The 23340-nt window shown below is 39.1% G+C and overlaps 1 protein-coding gene across 1 annotated transcript in view; it reads right to left on the bottom strand.

The window, feature by feature from the left end:
* Positions 1–23340, bottom strand: part of Pcdh15 (protocadherin related 15) — a 1187935-nt gene that overhangs the window by 21541 nt on the left and 1143054 nt on the right. Inside the window, exon 33 of the mRNA XM_057794363.1 lies at positions 283–459. Within this exon, the coding sequence (XP_057650346.1) occupies positions 283–459 (177 nt within the window). The remainder of the gene's footprint in view (positions 1–282; positions 460–23340) is intronic.

Genomic DNA, 23340 nt, shown 5'->3' with positions numbered 1-23340 from the left:
TGTCTTGCACCAGGAGAGTGAGCTTTCTAGGAGGAGATCTCAAAGTGCTGTTTGGGCTCCTGATTTTAGCTGACTCTTGCTGCCCAGGTTTCTGGCTTCGGTTCAGTCTGCACAGGACTTGGAAACAGTGTGTGAGGATACTACACCTCCCTCTGATTTCACTTTTATTTCATTTTAACAACATTAAAATAGTTTTTAAACTTTAATTATCCTTAAATAAGAATTATGTATAGGCGCTACAGTTACTACATGGCTTATTATAATAAAATAAAAACCACTTACTTAAAAAGCTCATTTCTGTCGATGGCTCTGTTGGTCTGGGGGTCGATGGCATAGACAGTCAGATCGCACTTGCTATAGTCTTCTAAGGAGAAGGCGTCTCCATGGCGACGGGCACCAATGGACTCTACCACAACCTTGGCACCAGGAATTTGCTCCTGAACATAGCGATCCAAAATCCTATATATAAAATAACACATAAATATGACATTCTGGTTGATTTAGTGAGGATTAAAAGAAAATCCACCTCAATCTGAAATGACATTTAGTAAATGATAGCCAGTTTCTGCTCATGTTTACTACATATGAACCATTGGGCAAAGTCTCTATGGGTTTTCAGCATTCAACCCTCAATGATTTTGGACGATGAATAAGCGTAAGAGGTTATCAATCATGTGAATTTATGATATCTTTGAGTGTTTACTTGGCTCATGGGAAATGTCAGCTCTATTGAACAACCGAAGCTGTCGCTGGTTTAAAGAAGGCACAGGACACTGGGACTCTCCACTCATATTGTTGATATCATAAATGACCCCTCTACAGGAGCATGTGATACTAGCAACATGTTACACTGGAGGAATAGACCACCAGCTTTCCCAAGGTCACAAAGGTCCTCAGAGCATGGTCACCGTGGAAGAATGTAGACATGTTTAGTGAGTTTACAAGACTAAATATTCCATGAGCATCTCAGAAGCTCGTTAGGATAAATATAAACACTTAAAAGATGTATTATCATTTTCTATGGAAAAAAATATTTGGTAGAAGATAGAAATGATGTTATCCATTAGATCATTTCTTAGAAAGTATACCTTTTCTCTAGTTCTATAACTTGATCTTAATTGAAAATACCTAATATTAAACATTCATTGTTTTCTAAATTTCTATAAATAGGAACTTCTTTAATAAAGCCTTTATTAGCCAGGCGGTGGTGGCGCACGCCTTTAATCCCAGCACTTGGGAGGCAGAGGCAGGTGGATCTCTGTGAGTTCGAGACCAGCCTGGTCTACAAGAGCTAGTTCCAGGACAGGCTCCAAAACCACAGAGAAATCCTGTCTCGAAAAAACAAAAAAACAAAACAAAAAAAATAAAGTCTTTATTATTAAAACATTATATCACAAACACTTGTAGAGAACATTAGAGTATATATTAAAGTCTTATATTTAAGTGTAAAGTATTAAGAATAACCATATGTGTCAAGTTCTTTTGAGATAGGGTCTCACTTAGCAGCACAGGTTGACTTAAAACTCAATCCATAGATCACTGTCTTTTCATGCAGAAACCCTTCTTTACCCAAAATATCTTCGTTCTTACGTCTTTCTTTTCAACATATTTTTCTCCAACTTACTGCCTCCTTTTCATTTTATATCCTTTTATGTTACCACGAGTCATAGGGAGATTAACAAAATTATCATCTTATTAATAGAAATTCAAATTCAATATACATATATAACATAATGTAATAACATTGCCTTTGTGCATATTATTATACTAAGAGACTTAGTACGTTTCCAGGGAAACCCCATACAAAACACAAAAAAATATCTTTTCAGTCTTTGTAGAGAATGATTTACAGTGGCCTTGCTGTCGACTTGGAGTGAGCGCAAACAGAAGATGGAGAAAGAAGCAAGAGCAGAGACAAAGCCAAAGATGTGATCTTAGTCAAGACACAGAGGTACGAGTGAGTTTTATAGGCACATAAAAGAGGAAGTGTAGGGGTTACATAATGTATGATATTAAAATCTTTAAGGTCAAAGTCCAATCTACTTAAATCAATGGAACAATCTCTTAAATTATTGATCTATTCATGGTAGCAACTACAAGGGACAGCTTAAAAGAAAACAATGCATATCTAATTAAAGTTCATTCCCAATTTTTTTGGGGGGGGGGTTTGTATATGCTTTAGCTAAATGTTATACCTTGGTAAAAAGTACCAGACTGCAAAAACTGACCTCCTGGATGTGTGGTTACCACAATTGGAGTCCTATCTAATGTGGACACAGGGGCTAAACAGGAGAATATTTTGTCCTCACCATCCAAGTTAACTAGATACCAGGGGACTGTGGGGCCATCTCTAAAAGTCTCTGTGACTTTTCAGTGTCACTGGCCTCTTGTTCAGGGAAGCCATGGAGACCTCCCTTGGTAGACTCCAACCAATATTTATGACATGGGGAAAGGTCCTCGGCGCTTTCAAGTGGAGCTGTAGCAAATCAAGTCCCTCAGCTCAGCTCATTCTCATTCAGTGGAACAACTGGAAATGGAGACCTAATAACCAGAGGCTCTTTCTGAGCCCAACTGACCCCCGAGGACCAGACGCACAACTGGCCTTAGCAGTGAAAAAGATGGTTAATTTTCTCTACTTTCCTGACCTTAAATACCCAAAAAGAAAGTATAAAAGATTAGAACAATTGGTATATTTCTATAACAGTCTGAAGGACTATGCTCCTTAAATACTGTACTTAAATCTATATAAGATGTTATTTAGACAACTATTTCTCACTAATGATACTGATTATAAGGGTCCCAGATATAAGATACCACGACATTGACTCAATTCAATACCGCAGCACCTACTTGCTACATCAGCAACAAAACAAGATAGTTCCACTGTTATTTTAACTTAAAGATCAAATGTTGATTAAATTTGTTCTTTCTCTTGCTCTCTGGAAGCCACCCGGGAGGGACCTCACACTGTGATGCTAGCTACTCCAACAGCTTTCAGAATACCCAAAGCAGATCCTTGGCTCAACACTCTTGAGCTAGGTCTTTGGAGCTAAAGGAAAACTTATGAAGAATACAATGAAGGGATGTGTGTGAGCTTCTCCAGAGACTCCAATGGATGCTGATTGGACAATTAATGAACATTCCATATCCTGGCTCCTCCTGGCTCCTTGCCTAGGAATTGTAACGCTAAAGACTCTTGTCTTTTCTTCTCCCTGGCATCTCTACCTAGGCACAAGACAAGGATTCTTTTCCTTCCTCCTTACCCTTGGCTGTCATAGAAATGTAACCATGAGGTAACTTTGATGCCTCCTAGATAGGCTTACTCCAACTGCCGTGTCTGAAGACCCCACCCGGCACTACGAAGTCAGCTTTGGTCAGTGTCTCAGGTCCCTGAATGGCGCCCATTATATCCTCCTCTATGGAGAGGATAATAAGGCCAGGAGAGAGACATAGCAGGCAGTTTAAGCACAGGGGCCTCAGCGCATGCTCCCTACCAGAAGTTGAAAATGTCCTTGGTCCTGTCCTGGCCAAAAGCATCCGGGAGTCTAAAGAATAGTCTTGGTAGAGACTGAACATTTCAGTTGGGCGAGTCAATGACCTGGCTAAGGGATCACTGCTCGGAATGGTGGGTGCACCTTCAGCTATGCGGAAGAGAATGGAGGACTAAACAGACCTTTAACGAGATGATGTAAAATTCTTTCCTAGGACCCACATCCTCTAGCACAGTAGCCTAGAGGGTTTTGCAAGTCTGCCTGAGAGCTTTGTTTTCCCAAATTACTCAGAAGAGTGTGACTTTCTGTTTCCTCTTCTCTTCCAAGTGCCTGCTTTCTGTAGTGCTTCAGGCTTCCATTTTTCTCTGAAGTGCTCCTCCCCTAATGTGGCTGCTTCTTGACCACGTGACTGGCATGAACATAGGCTGAACTCAAACCACCAGGAACTTTGCCCTTTTCTGTTCCTCATTTCTCCTCCAGGCACTTGCTAAGATTCACAGTTCGCTTGCTCTCTAAAAACTCAGTAAAATTGTCCTTGAGATCCTTTTGGAGTCCATTCTTATATTTCTTTTTAATTCACAAGACTAAGAACCTCAAGAGGGGACCCTAATATCCCCAGTGAATGTGATTCTTCCAGGTCTCCTCCATGGAGATACCCACAGTATTCTCCCTGGAGATTCTTCTTGGAGAAACCGAGAGCCATTACATGGGTGTGTCGTTCTTGTGTGCCCCTTTAAGGTAATGATGTAAAACTCTTTCCTAGGATTCTCATTCTCTAGTACAGTAGCTGAGAGACCTCTTTACATTCATGGCTAAAGTCTGTATTAGAATCCCCACTCTAATCTACGTGAGTTCGAGGCCAACCTGGTCTACAGAGTGAATGCCAGGACAGGCTCCAAAGCTACACAGAGAAACCCTGTCTCGAAAAACCAAAAATAAATGAATAAGTAAATAAATAAAAAAGCATTCCCACTCTATTTCATTAAAGAAAACAAAGCAAATATTCAATACATAGCCCATGCAAGTCAGGCATTGCTGTCCATGCCTGCAAATCCTAGAATTTGGGAGATGGAGGCAGGAGGATCAAAGGTTCAAGCTTGTCCCTGGACAATCTGGTCTATATGAGAACTGTCACAAACAAACAAACAAACAAACAAACAAAGTGTGCAGTTCATACTTCCTTAAATTTGACTCCTGTTTTGTTCTCAATAATGCTGGGATTATTGGTGTGTGCTATCATCCTGGTTAAATTTATCTGCAGATTTAACGGTCCTTCTCTGAAGTATTTGAGAGAGCAACATATTTGAAAACGTTGGTACACCTAGAAATAACTTTGTTTCAAATTTCAACCTGACCGACTTTCTGCTCTGTTAAAAACTGAATTGCCTTAAGAGTCCAGTGTGTGCTACCTTTGCCCTTATTTCAAGAAAAATCGAGATCTTAACTTCGAAAGAAATTTGTAGAACGGTGCATGCCAGGAGATGCTGCCAATTACAGTGAAATTGTTTTGTTTGCTTGATTGATCTTAAACGTGTGTAGGGCAGATGCTTGAAGCCTGTCTCGTTAGAGCGCTGCTCTCTTTCCCATTTCTCTCATTCATTAGTTTCTCCACTTTTCCAGCTTATTCCTAGTGAGAATCCCAAGGAACAAACAAAACAGGGAAGACTCATGGAGAGGGGACAGTCACATTCCAGACACCATGAATATCTGACTGCAATGTCCGTGGATGGAGAGGGAAAGGGGTCTCAATTAACAGCAATATTTTTGATCCGTATTTTAGGGTTTTTTTTTTTCTCCCTGAGAGATTTACACTTATCCGAATAATGAAATCCCGAGAGTCACATAAAACACACAGAATGTAAGAAGGGCCTCCATGCCAAATCACGTTATAATTTTGACATTTTGTAGGTACAGACAGCACGAATATAGCACTGGAACCCAGAGGTTTGGCTTTGGCATTCAATCCTTTTAAACATCAGTCGCATAATATTAGACTAGTGATTATAAGTTTACAAAACTTTAAGCTCTTCAGATATAATGTATTTATAATTAAATGCATTAAATTTATCAATTATATATACCCTATTAAAATAAAAAACAGTGGAAAATCATTCCCTGCATGGAATCATGTCTGTTAGTAACTAAACAGACTAAAGCTCCCCCCCGCCCAGTTTCTACTGGACAGATAGTGTTCTATAAGATTTGGTTGGGGTTAAACATTTATATTAAGAAGCCTCTAGCTTTGATCCAATTCAAGATATTTAATTAATTGGTGGGGTTATTAAAACAAAACCACACTTCTCACTGGTACTGTTAATTCATAAGTCATAAACAATGTGAATGTGTGGTTAAACACATTGTAGAAGGCTGCTATGGATCCCAACGCCTTAGTTTCGTAGTGTATAACTTACAGTTGCATCAGGATATGTTCCAAGGACATTTTACTTGTACACACAATGACTACATAGTATCCTACAGAGAGGAAATAAGTGTAACACTACAGGATGGTATGCAAATCAAAGTTCGGTTGAATGACAAAAGTGTCACTAACTCCTTCATGGTGTAGAGACCCCAAAATAAATGGAGCCTAAAACTAAGCTGTACCCCTTAAAATGTAATAATGTCTAATCTCTGGACAATTGTTTTACTACTCTCTCTCTGTCTCCCTCCCTCCCTCTCTCTCTCTCTCTCTCTCTCTATATATATATATATATATACATATATATATATGTATATATATATGTGTGTGTGTGTGTAGTGAAAATGCATACTAATTTGAGTTTTTCTATCATTTCCTTAAAAAATATAAAACTAAAATGTCTTCAAATAATAATGTATTTTGTAAAAGTACTTATTTTCCCATCTTCTGTATACACATACTACACATTTTCTACATTTACTTTTAGTGTATGGTGTGTGTGTGTGTGTATGTGTGTGTGTGTGTGTGTGTGTGAATGTCTGCATTGTTCCCATAACATGGTAATGGATGTGGAGTACATCCAACTCTCTGAGACACTAATTTCAGAGTGTTGGGGCAGATGCCTAGAAGTAATATTGTTGGATCACATGGTTGTTTTATTTTTTAAATGTTTTGGGAAACTTCCTTCATCTTTTTCATAGTAGCTACATCCTTTCTTTTCTTTTAAAATTCCATTCACAATATATAACTATTCCACCTTTTGCCCAACCTTACCAATATGTTTTTTTTTCATTTTGCTTTGAAGTTATTTTAAAAATCATATCTATCCATCCTCCAAGGGTCAAGGTGGTATCTCCTTGTGACCTTGACTTGTGTCCTTGTGATGGTTAGATGAACATCTGCTTCATGCGGCTGTGGTCCATTTGTGTGTCTTCTTTGAAAATGCTCTTTTTTGTGTGTCAGTCATTTTTTATTGGATTATCCCACAAATGTGAATAAAAGATGTGAATATAGAACTAGAAACTGGAAAACCCAGGAGATGATATGGGAGGAAGTTCTTAGCAGCTGTCGAAGCAATATTTTCCTTAAATGTCATACAAAAAAAGTGGAGGTAATGAAACAAACAAACAAACCAACAAAAGCATGGGACGAAAGCAAGCTACACTCTGTGCCATAAAGGAGAGACCGGCAGAGTCAAAGGTCGTATGGGGAGCAGAAGTGAACTCGTTATCTCCTGAGGGGCTAGTTTTAAAATGATGTGTAAGAAATTTCATCCACAGCAACCCCTCCCCACCTTTTCTCGTCTGCGCTATTCACTTTATAAAGGAATTGCTTTGAGGAGTATCCTTCAGTTTCATTGAACTTATCACATAGTACAAGAGAAGAATGGCTGCCATTTTGAGTTAAAGATGGGGGGATGAAAATGATGGGATGAAGGTGACAAAGATGGAGATGAAAGGTGAAGAAGGAAGGAAGGAAGGAAGGAAGGAAGCAGGAAGCAGGAGACAATCTGTTGGGTACCTTTAATAGAGCAATACCACCCAGCCCTGAAATAAATAACGCATAATTAAAGTTATTTATTTAATACATTCTTGGGAAGTATATGAGTGCGTTCAACTAGAAGCCCTTTTACATTTACAATACTGAATTTACCCTTATTCTGTGTTCCTGGATATTAAAAATGGTCAAGATGTCCTACATCCTTTTCTGTCACAAGACTCTACTTATTGAAAAGCATCATTTCTACTATGACTTGGGGAAGATTTGGGGTGGAGCCTGGATGGAGGAGCCAGCCGCCAGGTCAGACATGCTGAATCTTTCCCTGTAAGCCACCACCTTGTGGTGCTACACAGATTATTAGAAATGAGTTAGTCAAGATGTGAGAGTTAGCCAAGAAGAGGCTAGATATAATGGGCCAGGCAGTGTTTAAAAGAATACAGTTTCCGTGTTATTATTTCCGGGGCTAAGCTAGCCATGCGGGAGCCAGGCGGGACGAAAAGCAGGCCTGCTCGCCTCCTCACTACAGAACCTCATTTAGTAATTCTGATTCCACACACCTGATTCCACTTCTGGGTCTCTTTAAGTAACTGGTTCTCACTGATCAGTCAGAACTATTTTTTTTTTTGTTAAACATGCTTTCTTTTAAATAGGAAACTATGGGTTTTCTTTCCTTTCTCTGAGCCCCTTAATCTTATTTCCAATATAGGTTCTCTTCAAAAGGCTTCCATTTAATAAGATAATGCCAGAGTACCGCATTCTCTCATCTTGGTTGATCATTTTCCTTCCATACTTATTTCTATCTATCTTTACTCCTTCCTCAAACAGAAGAGTTAATTTTCCCTGCCTTGTCCTAAGTGACTCAAAGTAGACTACACTTTAACATTTGCTCATGGGTCACATTCCTACAGTTCTTGTTGTAAGGCTGTAGTTACTTAAGTCTTGTTTCAGGCCATTGGTGCTATCTGTTGACTTTGTTCACTCACTCTGATTTCTATCCTCATCCTGATCCTGCATCCTCAAACCTTTTCCAATACATCTCTATACGCTGAAACTAGCTGGCTCATTGCCTTTCTAGAACCTAGGAGCTGCTGGTATGTGCATTGCCATTTCAATGTATTCCATATTTTATATAAAGCTGTAATAATTGCTACTGCCTTTAAAAGATATCTATAATCTAGATATCAGTTTTGTCATTAAATTTCCTATGAATCAGAACCCCAAAACTTAGAAATTACCAGGGTGCTTTTCAGAAAGTTATTGGACAAATAAACTGTGGTCTATCTGCTAAGTAGCTATCCAGATAATAGCAAACTTGAAGGTAAAACTAAAACCTGAAATGGGGAGAGGGCCATTCTTTATATTACAGGACAAAAATGGGATCTGGGTTTTACTTCTGGCCCTAATAGAGAAACATCCTAGAGTGTCCAAATGATTACTACCTAGAAAAAATTTCTGATAAAGTACAAAGAGATTTTATTCTCCCTCCCTTAAGACAATGCCCATACCAGCTGCCAAATATGGCTGTCAATATCTAGAGAGGCCCCTCCCCATTCCAGGAAAGGTGTCTGTTCAAGAAACATTAAGAAATAGTGCAAAGCCCACTAAATATATAGGTAAGCACAGTACTCTCCAGGCCATTGCTTTCTGTCTTATCCTTCTAGTGAGCCCCTATTGTTCCATAGTAAACTATGCTTGCCTTCTATACCAAGATCTATGTGTCTCATCTGAATTGTTTTGATGGAGAACACAAGGATCTGGGAGCAGAAAGGAGCCAGAGTGACATCCTTGCATCATATGTACTTACTAAAGTACTAATCAGTGATAAAACAAAATGAGCTATCTAGCCCTGAAACTGCGGAGCAACCTTAGATGGTTATTATGAAGGAAGCGAACTTGAAAAGTCTGCATACTGAATAACTCCATACATTATTGTCCTTCAGTTTCCATGGAGATGGTTTTAGAATGCCTTGGGAATTGCAAAGTCTGTGGATGATCTTCAAGTTTTTTTCTTCTTCTGCAAAATGTCATAGCTATTGCATTTAATTTTTCCACATCCTGTCAAATTACTTGAACCATCTCTACATGACTAATGATACCCAACACAGTGTATATACCCTATAGATAGCTGCTATACTGGTTTGCTTGTCTTTCCATATTCAGCATTAACTACATTTTTCTTTCAAAATTTTGAACCACAAGTCGGTCAAATTCCTAATATGTGGCCTACAGATGTATAAAGGCAATTTTACATTACATTCTGGACCCAACAAAATCACAGATTAAAAAAAAAGAGTGTGTTCTAGGGAACTGAGTAAGAAAAGGGTGACATCAAAATGTTGGACACAAATTATTACACCTGAATCAGACACTTAGAAACTGATTTTTCTAAGGGTGAATGAGACTGAGTCCTTCCTTGGGCTACAAGGCAACTAAAGTGAATGACAGATTGGCTCCTCCTCCTCCATTCTGTGTGTGTCTCCTTCACTATGGGTTAGACTGCGATCTCTTCAATCACTTGAGGAGTGTCTAAGCCTATCTCATCTCCCTTCAAGGTTGAAGGCAAGATAAAGGTCATTGTCTTGAGTCAGCATCATCTGAGAGTTCAAGAAGAACAGGAACTCAGAGGAGTCAGACCCCCCCACGCATATAAGAGAAATTATCAATGAGGGTAAGTCTGCATTGCGCAGCACAAGTACTCATCTGGAAACCAGATTGGTCCCCTGTGGTGATGACTAGTTATTAGATCAACAGTCCATCTGAGGATAGGGACAATGATGGGGTCAGTGACATGCTGGACCAACATACCTTGACATACCTTGGCCAACATTGGTTAATTATACATACTTCTTGGAGTCTATTTGAACCTAAATCTTATGGCAGAAGCTAGAAAGCAAACTTGGGGGGGGTGTCACTTGGCCCTCTCTATGTCCTTCTCAATATGGCTACATAGGATTAATCTCCCCTCTTTGCTTTCATCTCTTTAATCAGCATCATTGGGATAGCTGGTCAAGTTTATAATGTTGAAGCTGCAGGAATCTAGGGTTGTTTCTAAAAACTCTGGCTACACACACTGTTTAAATCCATAGAACGTATTAGACCAAGACTTAATCATAATATAAATTCTGGACTTAGTTGATAATTATGTCTCAAAACGATGGTAAAGAATACAGCGTAATGCTGGATATGTGTAAAGCTGACCAAAGGGTCAGGGATGAGGCTCGTGGAAAATCTCCATGGTTTCCTTTTAATATTTCCTAAAAAACAAGTTTAATAAATTCTGGTGATATTTGAAGAATAGAAGTAAAATGTACAGAGCACACAAAGCCAGACAAGGTTAACCACAAAATCTATAAAGAAAATATTTTAGGCAATTGATACTTTAAAATCAAAGAACTAAACCTTTATCATTAAGTAGTATGACCTACAATAGGCTCTTTGAGAATGGCATTTCATATTGAATACTGGCAAGTGTGGATTTAATAATATGAGTGTCAATGTGAAGACGAATGCACTGGTGTAAAGTTCAGGATGTGTACAGGTTAGTGAGAGAAGTGGCATGAAATAAGTGTGTTTCCTCAAAACTGACAGAAATTCCTGTGATGTGATCATTTATCAAACATTCACATATGAGTGAGAGTACTGAGAAATTTTTATGGTGAAAATACTCTGAGTGATATTGTAATGATGGTAATATTACTTTAATGTATAGAGTCACTTGTCAGTGATCTATTCTTTAGTGTGAATAAATATAACTATTATATATATTATTAAATATAATATATATTATACATGCACACATATTGTCCCTGTTCCAGCCACTTATCTATGCATTAGACATACAGGAATAAACAACAATAACATCTACCTATAACATCCATCAAGAATAACATCTAAAAACTATGCTGACTTCATCAAATTTATACAAGCAACGCAAGACTGTTGTGTACATTTTGGATACCACTGACTGTCACTTGTGTGGTCACAGGACATTTCTCTTAGTTTCACTACAGGCTCTGGTTTGTATTTAAGAAGAGGGTCTAGTCAATGTTTTAAAAATTAACAATGAGACTTGCTCATTGTCATGTACACAGAAAAAGGAGATATTGGTGACTGCATTTCTTACATCCCTGCAGGGTACTTTGGCATCCTGTATGCTTAGCGAGGATGAAAATAATGAGAGCATAACTGTAGCATTCATCTAAGAAGAATGAATTGAAGATGACTGACAAAAAATGAGAAGAAGAATTGTCCTGAGTTTAAATTCTCACCATTAATTGGGTCTACTTAAAATACAAATATTATTCTAACAAAAATCTAGATGACGACTCATGCAAGATATGCTGCGGTGGTGCTGCTAGAAATACAGGTGGATGATGCCAGTCTAGTGTTTCGAGCTGGTGTGACACCCTACCATTTACTTATGGTTAACAAGTGGCTTCATTCCACCCTGATAGGCTTTGATGTGCAATGTGAACAGAGCAGGAAAAAAAACCTATGACTGACAGCCTCCTTTTCCACGTCTTTTCTAATCTATTTTTGAAGATTGAGAATGTCTTGCTTTGTTCCCTGGTGTGGCCTTAAACTCATAACCTCCTCCCTCAGTCTCGCAGTGTTTGACTTATAGACATGTACCACCTTGCCTGGTTTTCTTCATCCTTTAAAGGCTCATGCCTTCTCACACTGTAGTCTAAATTAAAGAAAACATTTTTTTAACTCACAGGAATTGAAAAAGCAATGTGTTTATCTATGGTTCTGGCTTCAGAAGGTCCTAGATTAGAGTCAAAGCAAAGGAATTTCAAAAACAAGGACAGAGATTATACTCCATTCTGAGGAGAAAGACAGATAACACAGATAGACAAAGCTCTGCCAGAGAAGGGAAGACACACTACAGCAGGGATATACCCACATATCTCATGCAACCCAGTGTGTCCCACCAAAGCTTTCAACAAACTTAGTCAACCCCTTCGAAGGTCAAGATGAAATAGAAAGCCTTCTCCATTTTCTCCAAAGGTAACTCTGAATCTAACAATAATACTTTTCAATTTGTTCTACAAAACATGAAGTATTCCACCAAAAAGGGAACACTATCAAATTCTCTCCACAAAAAATGTTATCTTGATACCAAAACCCAATGATGATACAACAATAACAACAACAATAACAAGAAGCCATAGGCCAGTAAATCCAAAAATGCTCAAAAGAATACTCGCAAACAAGAATCATCCTGAAGAAGCAAGGTTGGTTCAACATACACAAATCAGATCATACGGACAGAAAAATCTTGATACGTGGAGAAAATGAATTTTAAAATGTTCAAAAGGCCTTCATGATCAAAGTCATGACAGATATAGATATGATATACCTGTAAATAATAGAGACTAAAAACAGTTCTCTTAGTTACCTTTCTATTGCTGTGATAAAAATGTTATCATGACTGAGGTACTGAAATAAAGGACACATTTGGTTTGTGGCTCATGGTTTCAGATAGAGTTCATTACCACCATGGAGGTGGGCACGGTAGCAGGCAGGCAGTCATGGTGCTAGAGAAGTAGCTAAGAGCTTACATCTCAAGACACAACCACAAAGCAGAGAGAGAGAGAGAGACACTGGGACTGGTGTAAGTCTTTTGAAACCTTAAAGCTTGACCCCAGTGAGAAACAACCTCCAGCAAGGTCATACTTTGTACTCCTTCCAAACAGTTCACCAGCTGGGGATCAAAATTCAAATATACGTCTGTGGCGGCCATTCTCTTTGAAATCACAACAACGTGACTAAAATTATGCCAGATGGGATAAAATTAAGAGCACCGCCTTCAGAGTCAGGAACAGGATGCAGATGCTCACTTTCTTCTCTCTTATGAAGTCGTAGCTGAAGCAATACAATGAGACAAACATAAAAGAGATGGAAATATGAAAGAAAGAAGCTAAGCAGTTTCTGCTCACAAATGAAATGATTCTAAACTGAGAGCCTACAAAACCCTCTTAGATATAATAAACATTTTCAATAAAATGGCAGGATATAAAATCAATATACAGATATCAGTAGCCTTCACATGTGGCAACAATTAACTTACAAAGGAAGACATTAGACAATTATCTCTTTTATAATAGTTTCAAAACAATGAAACACATCTGAATAAATCTAACCATGAAAGTTTTTTTTTAACCATGAAAGTTAAAGACCCCCACAATAAAAACTTTAGGACATTGAGAAAGAGAAATCAAAAATGAATTCAGCAGAATTAAGAGCATGGAAATACCTATATTTCCAAGAGTAAACTATGGGTTCAATACAATTCCCATCAAAATTCCAATGCTATTTTCCTTTTTTTTATAAAACTAGGAAAACAATCCAAGAACTCATTTGGAACTGCAAAAATCAAACACTAAAGCAGTGCTAAGGACAAACAACATAGACAGAGGTATCATGGTACAGGGGCTCAAATTATACCACAGGGCATTAGCAACAAAGACAGTGATACAGGCCTAAGAAGAGAGGTATACTGATGGAAATTAATTGAGAACTTATATATAAGCTGGCATAGCTATGAGAACCCAGACATCATAAGCTGGCATAGCTCTGAGAAGCCAGACATAAAGTGACATAGCTATATTCACCTAAGATTCGACAAAGATGTTAAAAAGTGGGAAAAAAACAGCATCTGTAATAAATAATACTGAAATAAAACTGGATATCTACCAGTAAAGGATGAAGTTAGGTCCATATTTTTGGAGTGATGTGGGATTCCCCTCTGTATGCTGTGAATACAACTGGTTAGTAAAGAAACTGTCTGAGGCCTGTGATAGGGTAGAGTATAGCTAGGCGGGGAAAACTAAACTGAATGCTGGGAGAAAGGAGGTGGAGTAACAGAGAAGCCACGGAGCCGCCGTCAGGGACAGACATGTTGAAACCTTGTTGGTAGGCCACAAGCCTCGTGGTAAAATATAAAATAATAGAGATGGGTTAATTCTAGATGTAACAGCTAGCTAGCAATATGCTTAAGTAATTAGCCAAGCAGTGATTTAATTAATACAGTTTCTGTGTGGTTATTTTGGGAGTCTGGGCAGCTGGGAAACGAACAAGCAGCCTCCTTATAACATTGGAGAGCTTTTCCCCCCCCCTGCTGTCAGGACTATAACCCAGTGCACTCTTCATGGAAATCAATGTGGCAATTTCTCAATAATTAAAAATAGAACTACTCCCTGACCCAATTATGCCACTCCTGGGCATAGATCCAAAGATATAAAAATGGAATAGTATTTAGGTATAAAGAAAAATGAGATCATAAAATGTTCAGGAAAATGGATGGACACAGAGGCTTAAGTGAAGTAACTGGAATTCAGAAACAAAAAAATAAAGAAACCAAACAACAACAAACGCTGAACATTCTCTTTCATCTGTAGAGGGTGAATGTGTTATTGGTACCTACGAAGAAAACACTCTGTGCGTGTGTGTGTGTGTGTGTATGTGTGTGTGTGTGTGTGTGTGTGTATGTGTGTGTATGTCTGGTTAGGACCTGCTTCTCGGAACAGAGAGCTGGACATGCCATCTTCCGTAAAGTATATAATGTGAAAATCAATTACAACGTGCAATAAAAATCAAATTCAAATGGGGTTTTTATTGTTCCACCATAGTTTGAAGGCTGCATGTCATCCACAGCAAATATGGAAAAGCATATTTAACTGAGATTTTTCTATGTAGATAGCATTTTAAAAAATAACAGCCAAAAAATGAAAAAAGTGGGTCACTTCACTTACATATTTTAGAACCAAATCATTTTGACAGATATTTAAGTTCAAATTTGTACCATCACCATTCCCTGTCCCTTGTATATAGATCTTCAGCTAGTTCCAGCTGGAAAAAGCTTATGTGTAGGGATTTTACTGAAATTATTTTGAAGCTGAGGTGAGTGTGTTCATTTGAGATTATTTTAACTTTTATTTTTATAGCAAATTATTATGACAGTTATCTTCTTAATTACCTATTTGGTATTGTGAATAAGTCAAACTAAAATGATCATTTTCATCATTCAATGATAAAAATTTTTAAACTTGAATATTCAGCTAAGAAATAGTTGTTGGAATCTTTTAATTGAGTTTTCTTCACGGGAACCAATATTACCAAGGAGACATGGCTTGGCTCTGTCTGTCAGTGTAGAACCACTACCTCCTAGTTATCTTCTATCTTTCTAGAAATGAGGCCCCTTTCTAAAGTTTTGGAATTCCTTTGTACAATGAAGGGTCAGCCACACCCACCAAAACCAGGTTCTGTGTGGTTTCCACTGTGCATTCTGGCTGCTATGTGGGCTCTAGAAGCCCTTACTTGTAAACCCTGCAAGTTTCTTTTCCTATTAAAAGAGATTTATTGACCTCTGTGCCATCTCTTCAGCCCCCTTTTCTTAAAAATAAAATAGAACATCTTTTATTTATTCTTTAGCATTTTCATACATGTATATTTTGTATCTTGATTATACTTACCCCAACTCTTCCTTCCTAGTCCCTCAGGCACTTTGAACATCCCACCACCAGCACATCCAAAGCCTCCCTTTCTATCCTCTTCTTAAAATTGAAAAAAAAAAGCCCTTTCATACTATATATTCTGATCATGGTTTCTCCTCCCCCAAGCATTACCAGAATCTCAGTTCCTCACCTGACTAACTTCATGCCTTCTTTCTCTCTGTCTTTAGAAAACAAACAAACAAACAAAATGCAAACTAGACAAGACAACAAATCATAATTTAAAAGAAAAACTAATGAAACACCCACAAGTGATCCTAGAGAAGTTAAATAAGAAAGTGAACCCAAAGAAAATAATATAGTCATCTGCATGGAGAGGGGAAGTAGACAAGATTGCAGGGCAAAAACTGGGAACTTGCGGGTGAGATGGCATGGGGCAAAGGGGAAATGGGATGAGAAACATGAGAAGGGGAGGATGGGAGGAGCTCGGGGGATTGGGATGGTTGGGATATAGGAAGGGAGGATACGGGAGCAGCGAAGTATATATCCTATCTAAGGGAGCCATCTTAGGGTTGACAAGAGACTTGACTCTTGAGGGGTTCGCAGGTGTCCAGGAATATGTCCCCAGCTGGTACCTTGGGCAACTAAGGAGAGGGAACCTGAAATGACCCTATCCTATACTGATGAATATCTTGCATATCACCTTAGAACCTTCATCTGGCGATGGATCGAGGTAGAGACAGAGTCTCAATTTGGAGCAACGGTCTGAGCTCTTAAGGTCCAAATGAGGAGCAGAAGGAGGGAGAACATGAGCAAGGAAATCAGGACCACGAGGGATGCACCCACCCACTGTGACAGTGGAACTGATTTATTGGGAGCCCACCAAGGCCAGCTGGTCTGGGACTGAATAAGCATGGGTTGATTCTGGACTCTCTGAGCATGGCGGACAATGAAGGCAGATGAGAAGCCAAGGACAATGGCACTAGGTTTCGATCCTAATACATGAACTGGCTTTGTGGGAGCTTAGCCTGTTTAGATGCTCACCTTCCAGGACGTAGATAGAAGACCTTCGTCTTCCCGCAGGGCAGAGAATTTGGACTGCTCTTCAGTATCGAGAGGGAGGGGGAATGGTGTGGGGGGAGGAGAAGAGGAGTGGGGATAGAGGGAGGGGAGTGGGGGGAGGGGGCAATATTTGGGAGGAGGGGAGGGAAATGGGAAACGGGGAGCAGGTGGAAATTTTAATTAAAAAAGAATAAAAATAAATAAAAAGGAAAAAAAAAGCCCATAAAACTCAGAATATCTTAATGTACAATCACAAGGTCAATAAGACAAAAACAACAAAACAAAACATAAAAACAACATGAGACAAAAAGTTTGCAAGATACCATTGGATTCATTTTGTATTGACCATCAACTGCTGGAGACAGGGCCTGCTCTTTTTATATACTCAGCAAGACTCCATAGGAAAAAACTAATTTCCTTTACCAGTGAATGCCAATTGGCGAGTGCTTCTTGACTGCGGATTTGAGCTCATGCCTACTTCCCTCCATCAGTACTGGGACTCCATCTGGCTTGAGTCTGTGCTGGCCCTGTGCACAATGCCACAGTCTCTGTGAGTTCATATTACATCAGCCATGCTGTGTCTGGAAGACACATTTTCTTGCTGTCAATCATCCTTTATGGCTCTTACAATATTTCTACTTCCTCTTCCTCATAGCTTCCCGAACCCCAATAGCAGGCTTATATCCTCATATCTTTCCTACTGAGCTTTCCTACTGTGCTGCCTGTTGGGATACTGACTGATTGTTGACTTGATCTTGAGAAGGTAACTACATCTTTACTGAGTTCATGAGTATTATGACTACGTCATGATGCCTCGAATTATCTGGGAGTTTAACTGGCAATCCAAAAAGCTCTACCTACAGCTTGTCAATACATTTTTTTTCCTTTCAAAAGAGGAACTAAAAGAGTGAACATACATGGCAGATGGTGGGAGAGCTCCAGCAGGTAGGTTCCCTTGACCTTCTGAACTTTGTTCCATTCCTTAAGGGAATCTTCCCAGATTAAGCTTAAGAACCAGGCCAGGTGTCCTATAGGACTTTCTCCATTGGAGGAACCTTCTTCAGGATATCCCATGGGGTAAAAGCATTTCCCATAGACTGGAATTAGACTCTGAAAGAGTTTCTTTTCTACAACAGCTAGTTTGGTATTGTGAACTTTGAAACCGAGTTTATTCGGTTTGTATTTGGCTACGAGGCTTCATGCTAATTGTTCAATGGTTTGTGAAGACTCATTGATATTTGACAGGCTCTTTAGTGATTGTTTCCTGTCTTGTGGTTGCTCTGTGCTACCTATAAGTTCTGTGGTGATTGCTCCCTGGCTTGGTGGTTGCTCTCTGGAAGGTTTTGAAGCCTATTATTCTGTGAGGTTTTTATCTTATTTTTCTAAACTAATTTTTAGTGTATTTTATCAAAACATACTATATAAGTCACTGTAAGCTATTTTCATTCTCTTTGAGATAAGGTGGACCATTAAGAATAATTCAGTGTAGGCATCAACGAAAGCATCTAAAATATTATTTATCACATTACTGATACAAATGAAAGTTTTTACATGTAAGTGGTTGAATTTCCCATGATAAGAAGCAGTAGCTCAGAGAGAAAATCCATGAATAAACTATAGACAGTTAAGAGAAAAACCATGAACAAACCATAGACAGTTAAGAGAAAAACCATAAGCACCAAAAAATGCAAAATTGATTGCTGCTGCTCCAAGCACAGTCTCGAGTAAAAGATTCATTGATTTTATACCCTGATGGTTGGATTATAAAGTAATAAGTTGTTCTATTTGACAAAATTTCTGGATTTTAGAGCATAAAATATTACAGTGCTAAATTATTCATTTGGTATCTACGGAGAAGAAGCATACTTCAAAGGGGGAAGATGGCCGCTACACTAGCGCATCTCTGTAAGGTAACCACACAGTTCTCAGAAGAATGGTGGCTAGTGCCACACACCCATTTTCACGGGGCAACTGCAAATGTACTTGCTGGAAATGTTTGGGAAAAAAAAAGCCAAATTGAATAGTCTTGTATTTAGAGAGAATAAAACAGATTAATGATAACTAAGGCTGGCTGGTCTGTATCTTTATCTTCCTTAACTTTCAAGTTATTTTAAAATGAGAATCAGGTTAAATAAGCAACTAGAAAAAGACATTTTCTCATTGCTTTGGTGGCTTATTGATTCTGGTCTCTGGGGGAGAATCCTCGGTAGATAAAAATGATGCTTAACTTGAAAGCAAGACAACCTAAGTTCTAATCCTCAGCATTCATGAAAATGTCAGGAATGGCCACATGTGTCTATAATCTCTGCATCATGGGATAGATACTGGTAATTCTGGGGAGCTCACTGACCGACTGTCCAGCCTAGTCCAAACAGAGAGCGTCAGGGTAAGCAAGAGACCCTGCCTCAAAAACTAGCATGGGAACAATAGAACAGAGTTTCCAATGTCCTTTTCTGGCCTTTGCATGTATGCACATCACACACACACACACACACCACAGTCAGACATAATGATTCTTACAAAATACACCACCCAAACACAATAGCTAAGCCTTGAATGTTGTTTTAACCTATTGTTTTTATATGGTTAAAGAAGCATAGAAAAATAGCACAGATACGTGTTTGATTTTTCTATGTGATAGCTAATCAATTCACTATATTTCTGCGAATGTCATCCTCCCAACAGAAACGATACAGTTTTGACTATCAGCATCCCGAGTAGAGACAATGATGAGTGATGAGTGTTTTGGACATTGGAACAAAAGCCAAATCTTAGAAGATGAAAGCAAAGCAAACAAACAGGTTGCCCAACAGGAATTTTTACACAGGTGTTTCCAGAGAGATCTTTTAAACAGTAAAATTGAAATTGATTTTCTTTTTCATTTAGTTTGTCGGTTCTGATTTTCATGTTTTGTTTTTCTTGTTTTGTTGGTTTGAGAACTGACAGTAATTAAAATCCTGCCATAGGATACTTTCCATAAACTAGATATATATCATGCACACTTGTTTTAGATCTCAAAGAAGATATTGCTTCCAGCACATGATGGTTGATGCCAAATGGTTTCTAAATGCAATTATACATTTATTTTTAAAGCCTTTCCAATCCAGGAGAGAAATAAAAAAATGCGTGCTTAGGGATGTGGGGAAGATCTGAGAGGATTTGTGATGGGGGGGAAGAATATGGTGAAAATATATGATATGAAAATCATTTTAATTAAAATACTAATAAAAGAACAAGTGAAATCCACTTGCAAGTCATTTACTTTGTGTTACTTCTGCTTACCAGTAAGTAAGAACAGATTTACAAAGTAAAAGTGATGTAAAACGTCCAAAAGAAGAATCACAGTAGGTATGGTCCCATGTCAAAATAGGTGAATCCGGAGGATGTTAGGCCAAGTCAAGTAAGCCAGTCACAAAAGGTGAAATGTCTGGCTTCATTCTATAGCCTGAATTAAAAAGCCAACTTCACACTGTTAGGAGCAGTGGTGCTAGGGCCAGAGGATAAAGGTATGGGAGGCTGCTATGTGATGGAATGACTGATGTGGAATCTTTTCCATGACTTGAGGAAGTTATGGCATATGTTTAATAATAATGTAAGTATATTTAATAATAAACAACTGTGAACTTAAAAATGGTGAAATCTGCCGGGCGGTGGTGGCGCACGCCTTTAATCCCAGCACTCGGGAGGCAGAGGCAGGTGGATCTCTGTGAGTTCGAGGCCAGCCTGGTCTACAAGAGCTAGTTCCAGGACGGGAACCAAAAAGCTACGGAGAAACCCTGTCTCGAAAATCCAAAAAAAAAAAAAAAAAAATGGTGAAATCTGTTTTACACACATACACACAGATGCACACACACACACACACACACAATGGAGACAAAAGGAGACCAGGCACGTATGCATCTGCCTTGTCAAAGAATGTACAACTCTATCAGGGTCAACAAGATGTTTTCATTCCCTTTTGAAGATGAGAAGGAACAGCTTCAAGTGTTACTGGGCTGCCAGAGGCCACGCAACTCTAACAGTATTCAAAGACTTCCACCTGAATTAATAAGCTACTCTCTGTAACAAAGCTTTGCTGTTTTAAAAGACTGTACAAAAGCCTGGCCTCTCTCCATCGGAACCATTTGTTTTCGTCTTCTAGGCCAATTTACACAGACCAGTCATCGCTCACTGGGTGTTCGTGATTTTTATCACCTTACATAATTTGGTTCTCTCAAGATCAGTCGTGCAAGCCTCACTAGCCCTCATCAACAAATGTTAGAACTGAGGCTGAGAAACACTGTTGCAGGTGAAAAGGCTTAGTATCAATGTTTCCTTTGCAATAATATATGTATCTCAGAATCTCAGAATTCCTCATTCATGCCATTAGGTTTACTTATGCCATTAATTCTTATAAATGCTTATGAAATTATCCTTCTGTCTTGTTACTTTTAATTTCTGTGTAACACACTTTGTTTCAATATAAAACAAAGAGCACAATGATTGTGTTTGGGTTAAGGGTCCGGTCAATAAAAATGAATCAAACACTTCCTATAAAACTGAACTGATGACGGCATTAAACCCCGTTGATGCTTTCATTAGATCATAATCTAAGGAGAAGCTGATAAATGCTAAGAGCATTAGAGTACACTCTGAAGAAAACCAGACAGACTAAACAGCTAGCTGGGGAATAGGGCGTCACCTTTTCCAGCTGGTATTATGAGAGAGTATGTGTCTAGGTGTGAAATAGAAGCAGCTAAGATTTTCATGGAGGTTATCTGTACATGAACTGCAGAGGTAAGCAAAAAGCTCCACTCTGTGCCTTGTGATGCTATATGCCTCCTGGGACATTTACGTGGTATTAAATGTTCAAAGCACAAAATCTGAAGAAATCTCTACAAAGTATGCAGGGGAACATGGCATGTGCTAGCCAGGCTATACTCTGTTTCATTCAGAGTTTAATTGTTGAAAATAAACTACCAGATTATCTGAGGATTTTTCTGTGGATTTAGAACAAGCGCTATTTTTCATAGAGAGCATCATATTTCTAGCAGCAGTTGACACTGATCCACCTGAACACAACAGAAGGCACAAACATCACACGCTGCATGTGAAAAGGAGACAGCGGCACGAGGCGAAAAGGACAACTGCAGCTTGATAATCCTTGCCACCACCAGAGTATTAAAGACTAGAGAATTAATAAATAATAGCAAGACGGGTATGGGGCACAGAATACAACCTAATATCTAGGAAGCTGAAGCAGGGGCATCAAGAGTTCAAGGCTAGCTGGTGGCACACGCCTTTAATCCTATCACTCGTGAGGCAGAAGCAGGCAGATCTCTGTGAGTTCGAGGCCAGCCTGGTTTACAGAGTGAGTTTCAAGACAGCCAAGGCTACACTGAAAAATGCTCTCTCAAAAAACAAACAAACAAACAAAAAGTTCAAGGCTAGATTGAGGTACAGGCTATCACAAACAATAAATATAGATAAATCAAAAATGACAGACGAAGTCAATTCCTAACTAATGTTAAGGAGGCAGAGCACATAAACTGATAAACTAATACCACCTTTCACAATCTATCTATCATCTATCTATCTATCTATCTATCTATCTATCTATCTATCTATCTATCTATCTATCTATCTATCTATCTATCTATCTATCTATCTAAAGTAGAGAGCAGAAAGAGGAGATTTATTCAGTGTGGTCCTGTGGGAGAGGGACCAAGAGATCCAGTGGCCCACACACGGGTCCTGAAGTGCCGCGCACCGCGCCCCCGTGTCTGTGCTCTGTGCGCTGGCACCCAGTTGGCGAGCTTCGGGCAAGGGGATGGAGGTTAAAATACACAGACACACACAGACAGAGAGACAGCAACACAGGTCATCCTTGAATTCCCCGAGAATGCCCCTTTATTGTGTTCAGGGCAGATTATATAGAGATAGCCACGCCCCAGCCAAACCCACCAGAAACCATTCTCCTGCCATCAGGAACTCCTGAAGGTCTCGTGCTCAGAGCAGCTGTAGGCACTCAGATCAGGGGAGAACAAGGAATTCAGGATCTGGGGTCTCACTGGTAAAGAGTGAGGTAGAGGGCCAAGGACATGCACATCTAAAATGTCCCAAAGGTGCAGCCTTGCAGTCACACAGTCAACCTTCTGTGGAGGTAACGGAACAGTCAGTGGTCTACAGAAAAACAGCTTCTAACACAGGAACCTGGACATTTGGCACTGTTAGCACATGATCCACAGCATAGCAGAACAGACTTCAGTTACGCTTGACCTAAAGGCTATTCCTTCCATACTTCAGTTGTCTAAAATGGGTGGTGTTTGCTGGCACTAAAGGATTGATGTTGTCACTCATCACCTGCTCATTGGGGGATCAAATCAGACCACTGAACGCCAATCTTTCTTGGCCTCATGGAACACGGAGAACA

The sequence above is a fragment of the Chionomys nivalis genome, chromosome 19, assembly GCF_950005125.1.
Source record: "Chionomys nivalis chromosome 19, mChiNiv1.1, whole genome shotgun sequence".
Classification (NCBI taxonomy): Eukaryota; Metazoa; Chordata; class Mammalia; order Rodentia; family Cricetidae; genus Chionomys; species Chionomys nivalis.
The sequence above is the reverse complement of the archived record's forward strand: the minus strand, read 5'-3'. Positions and strand labels throughout refer to the sequence as shown.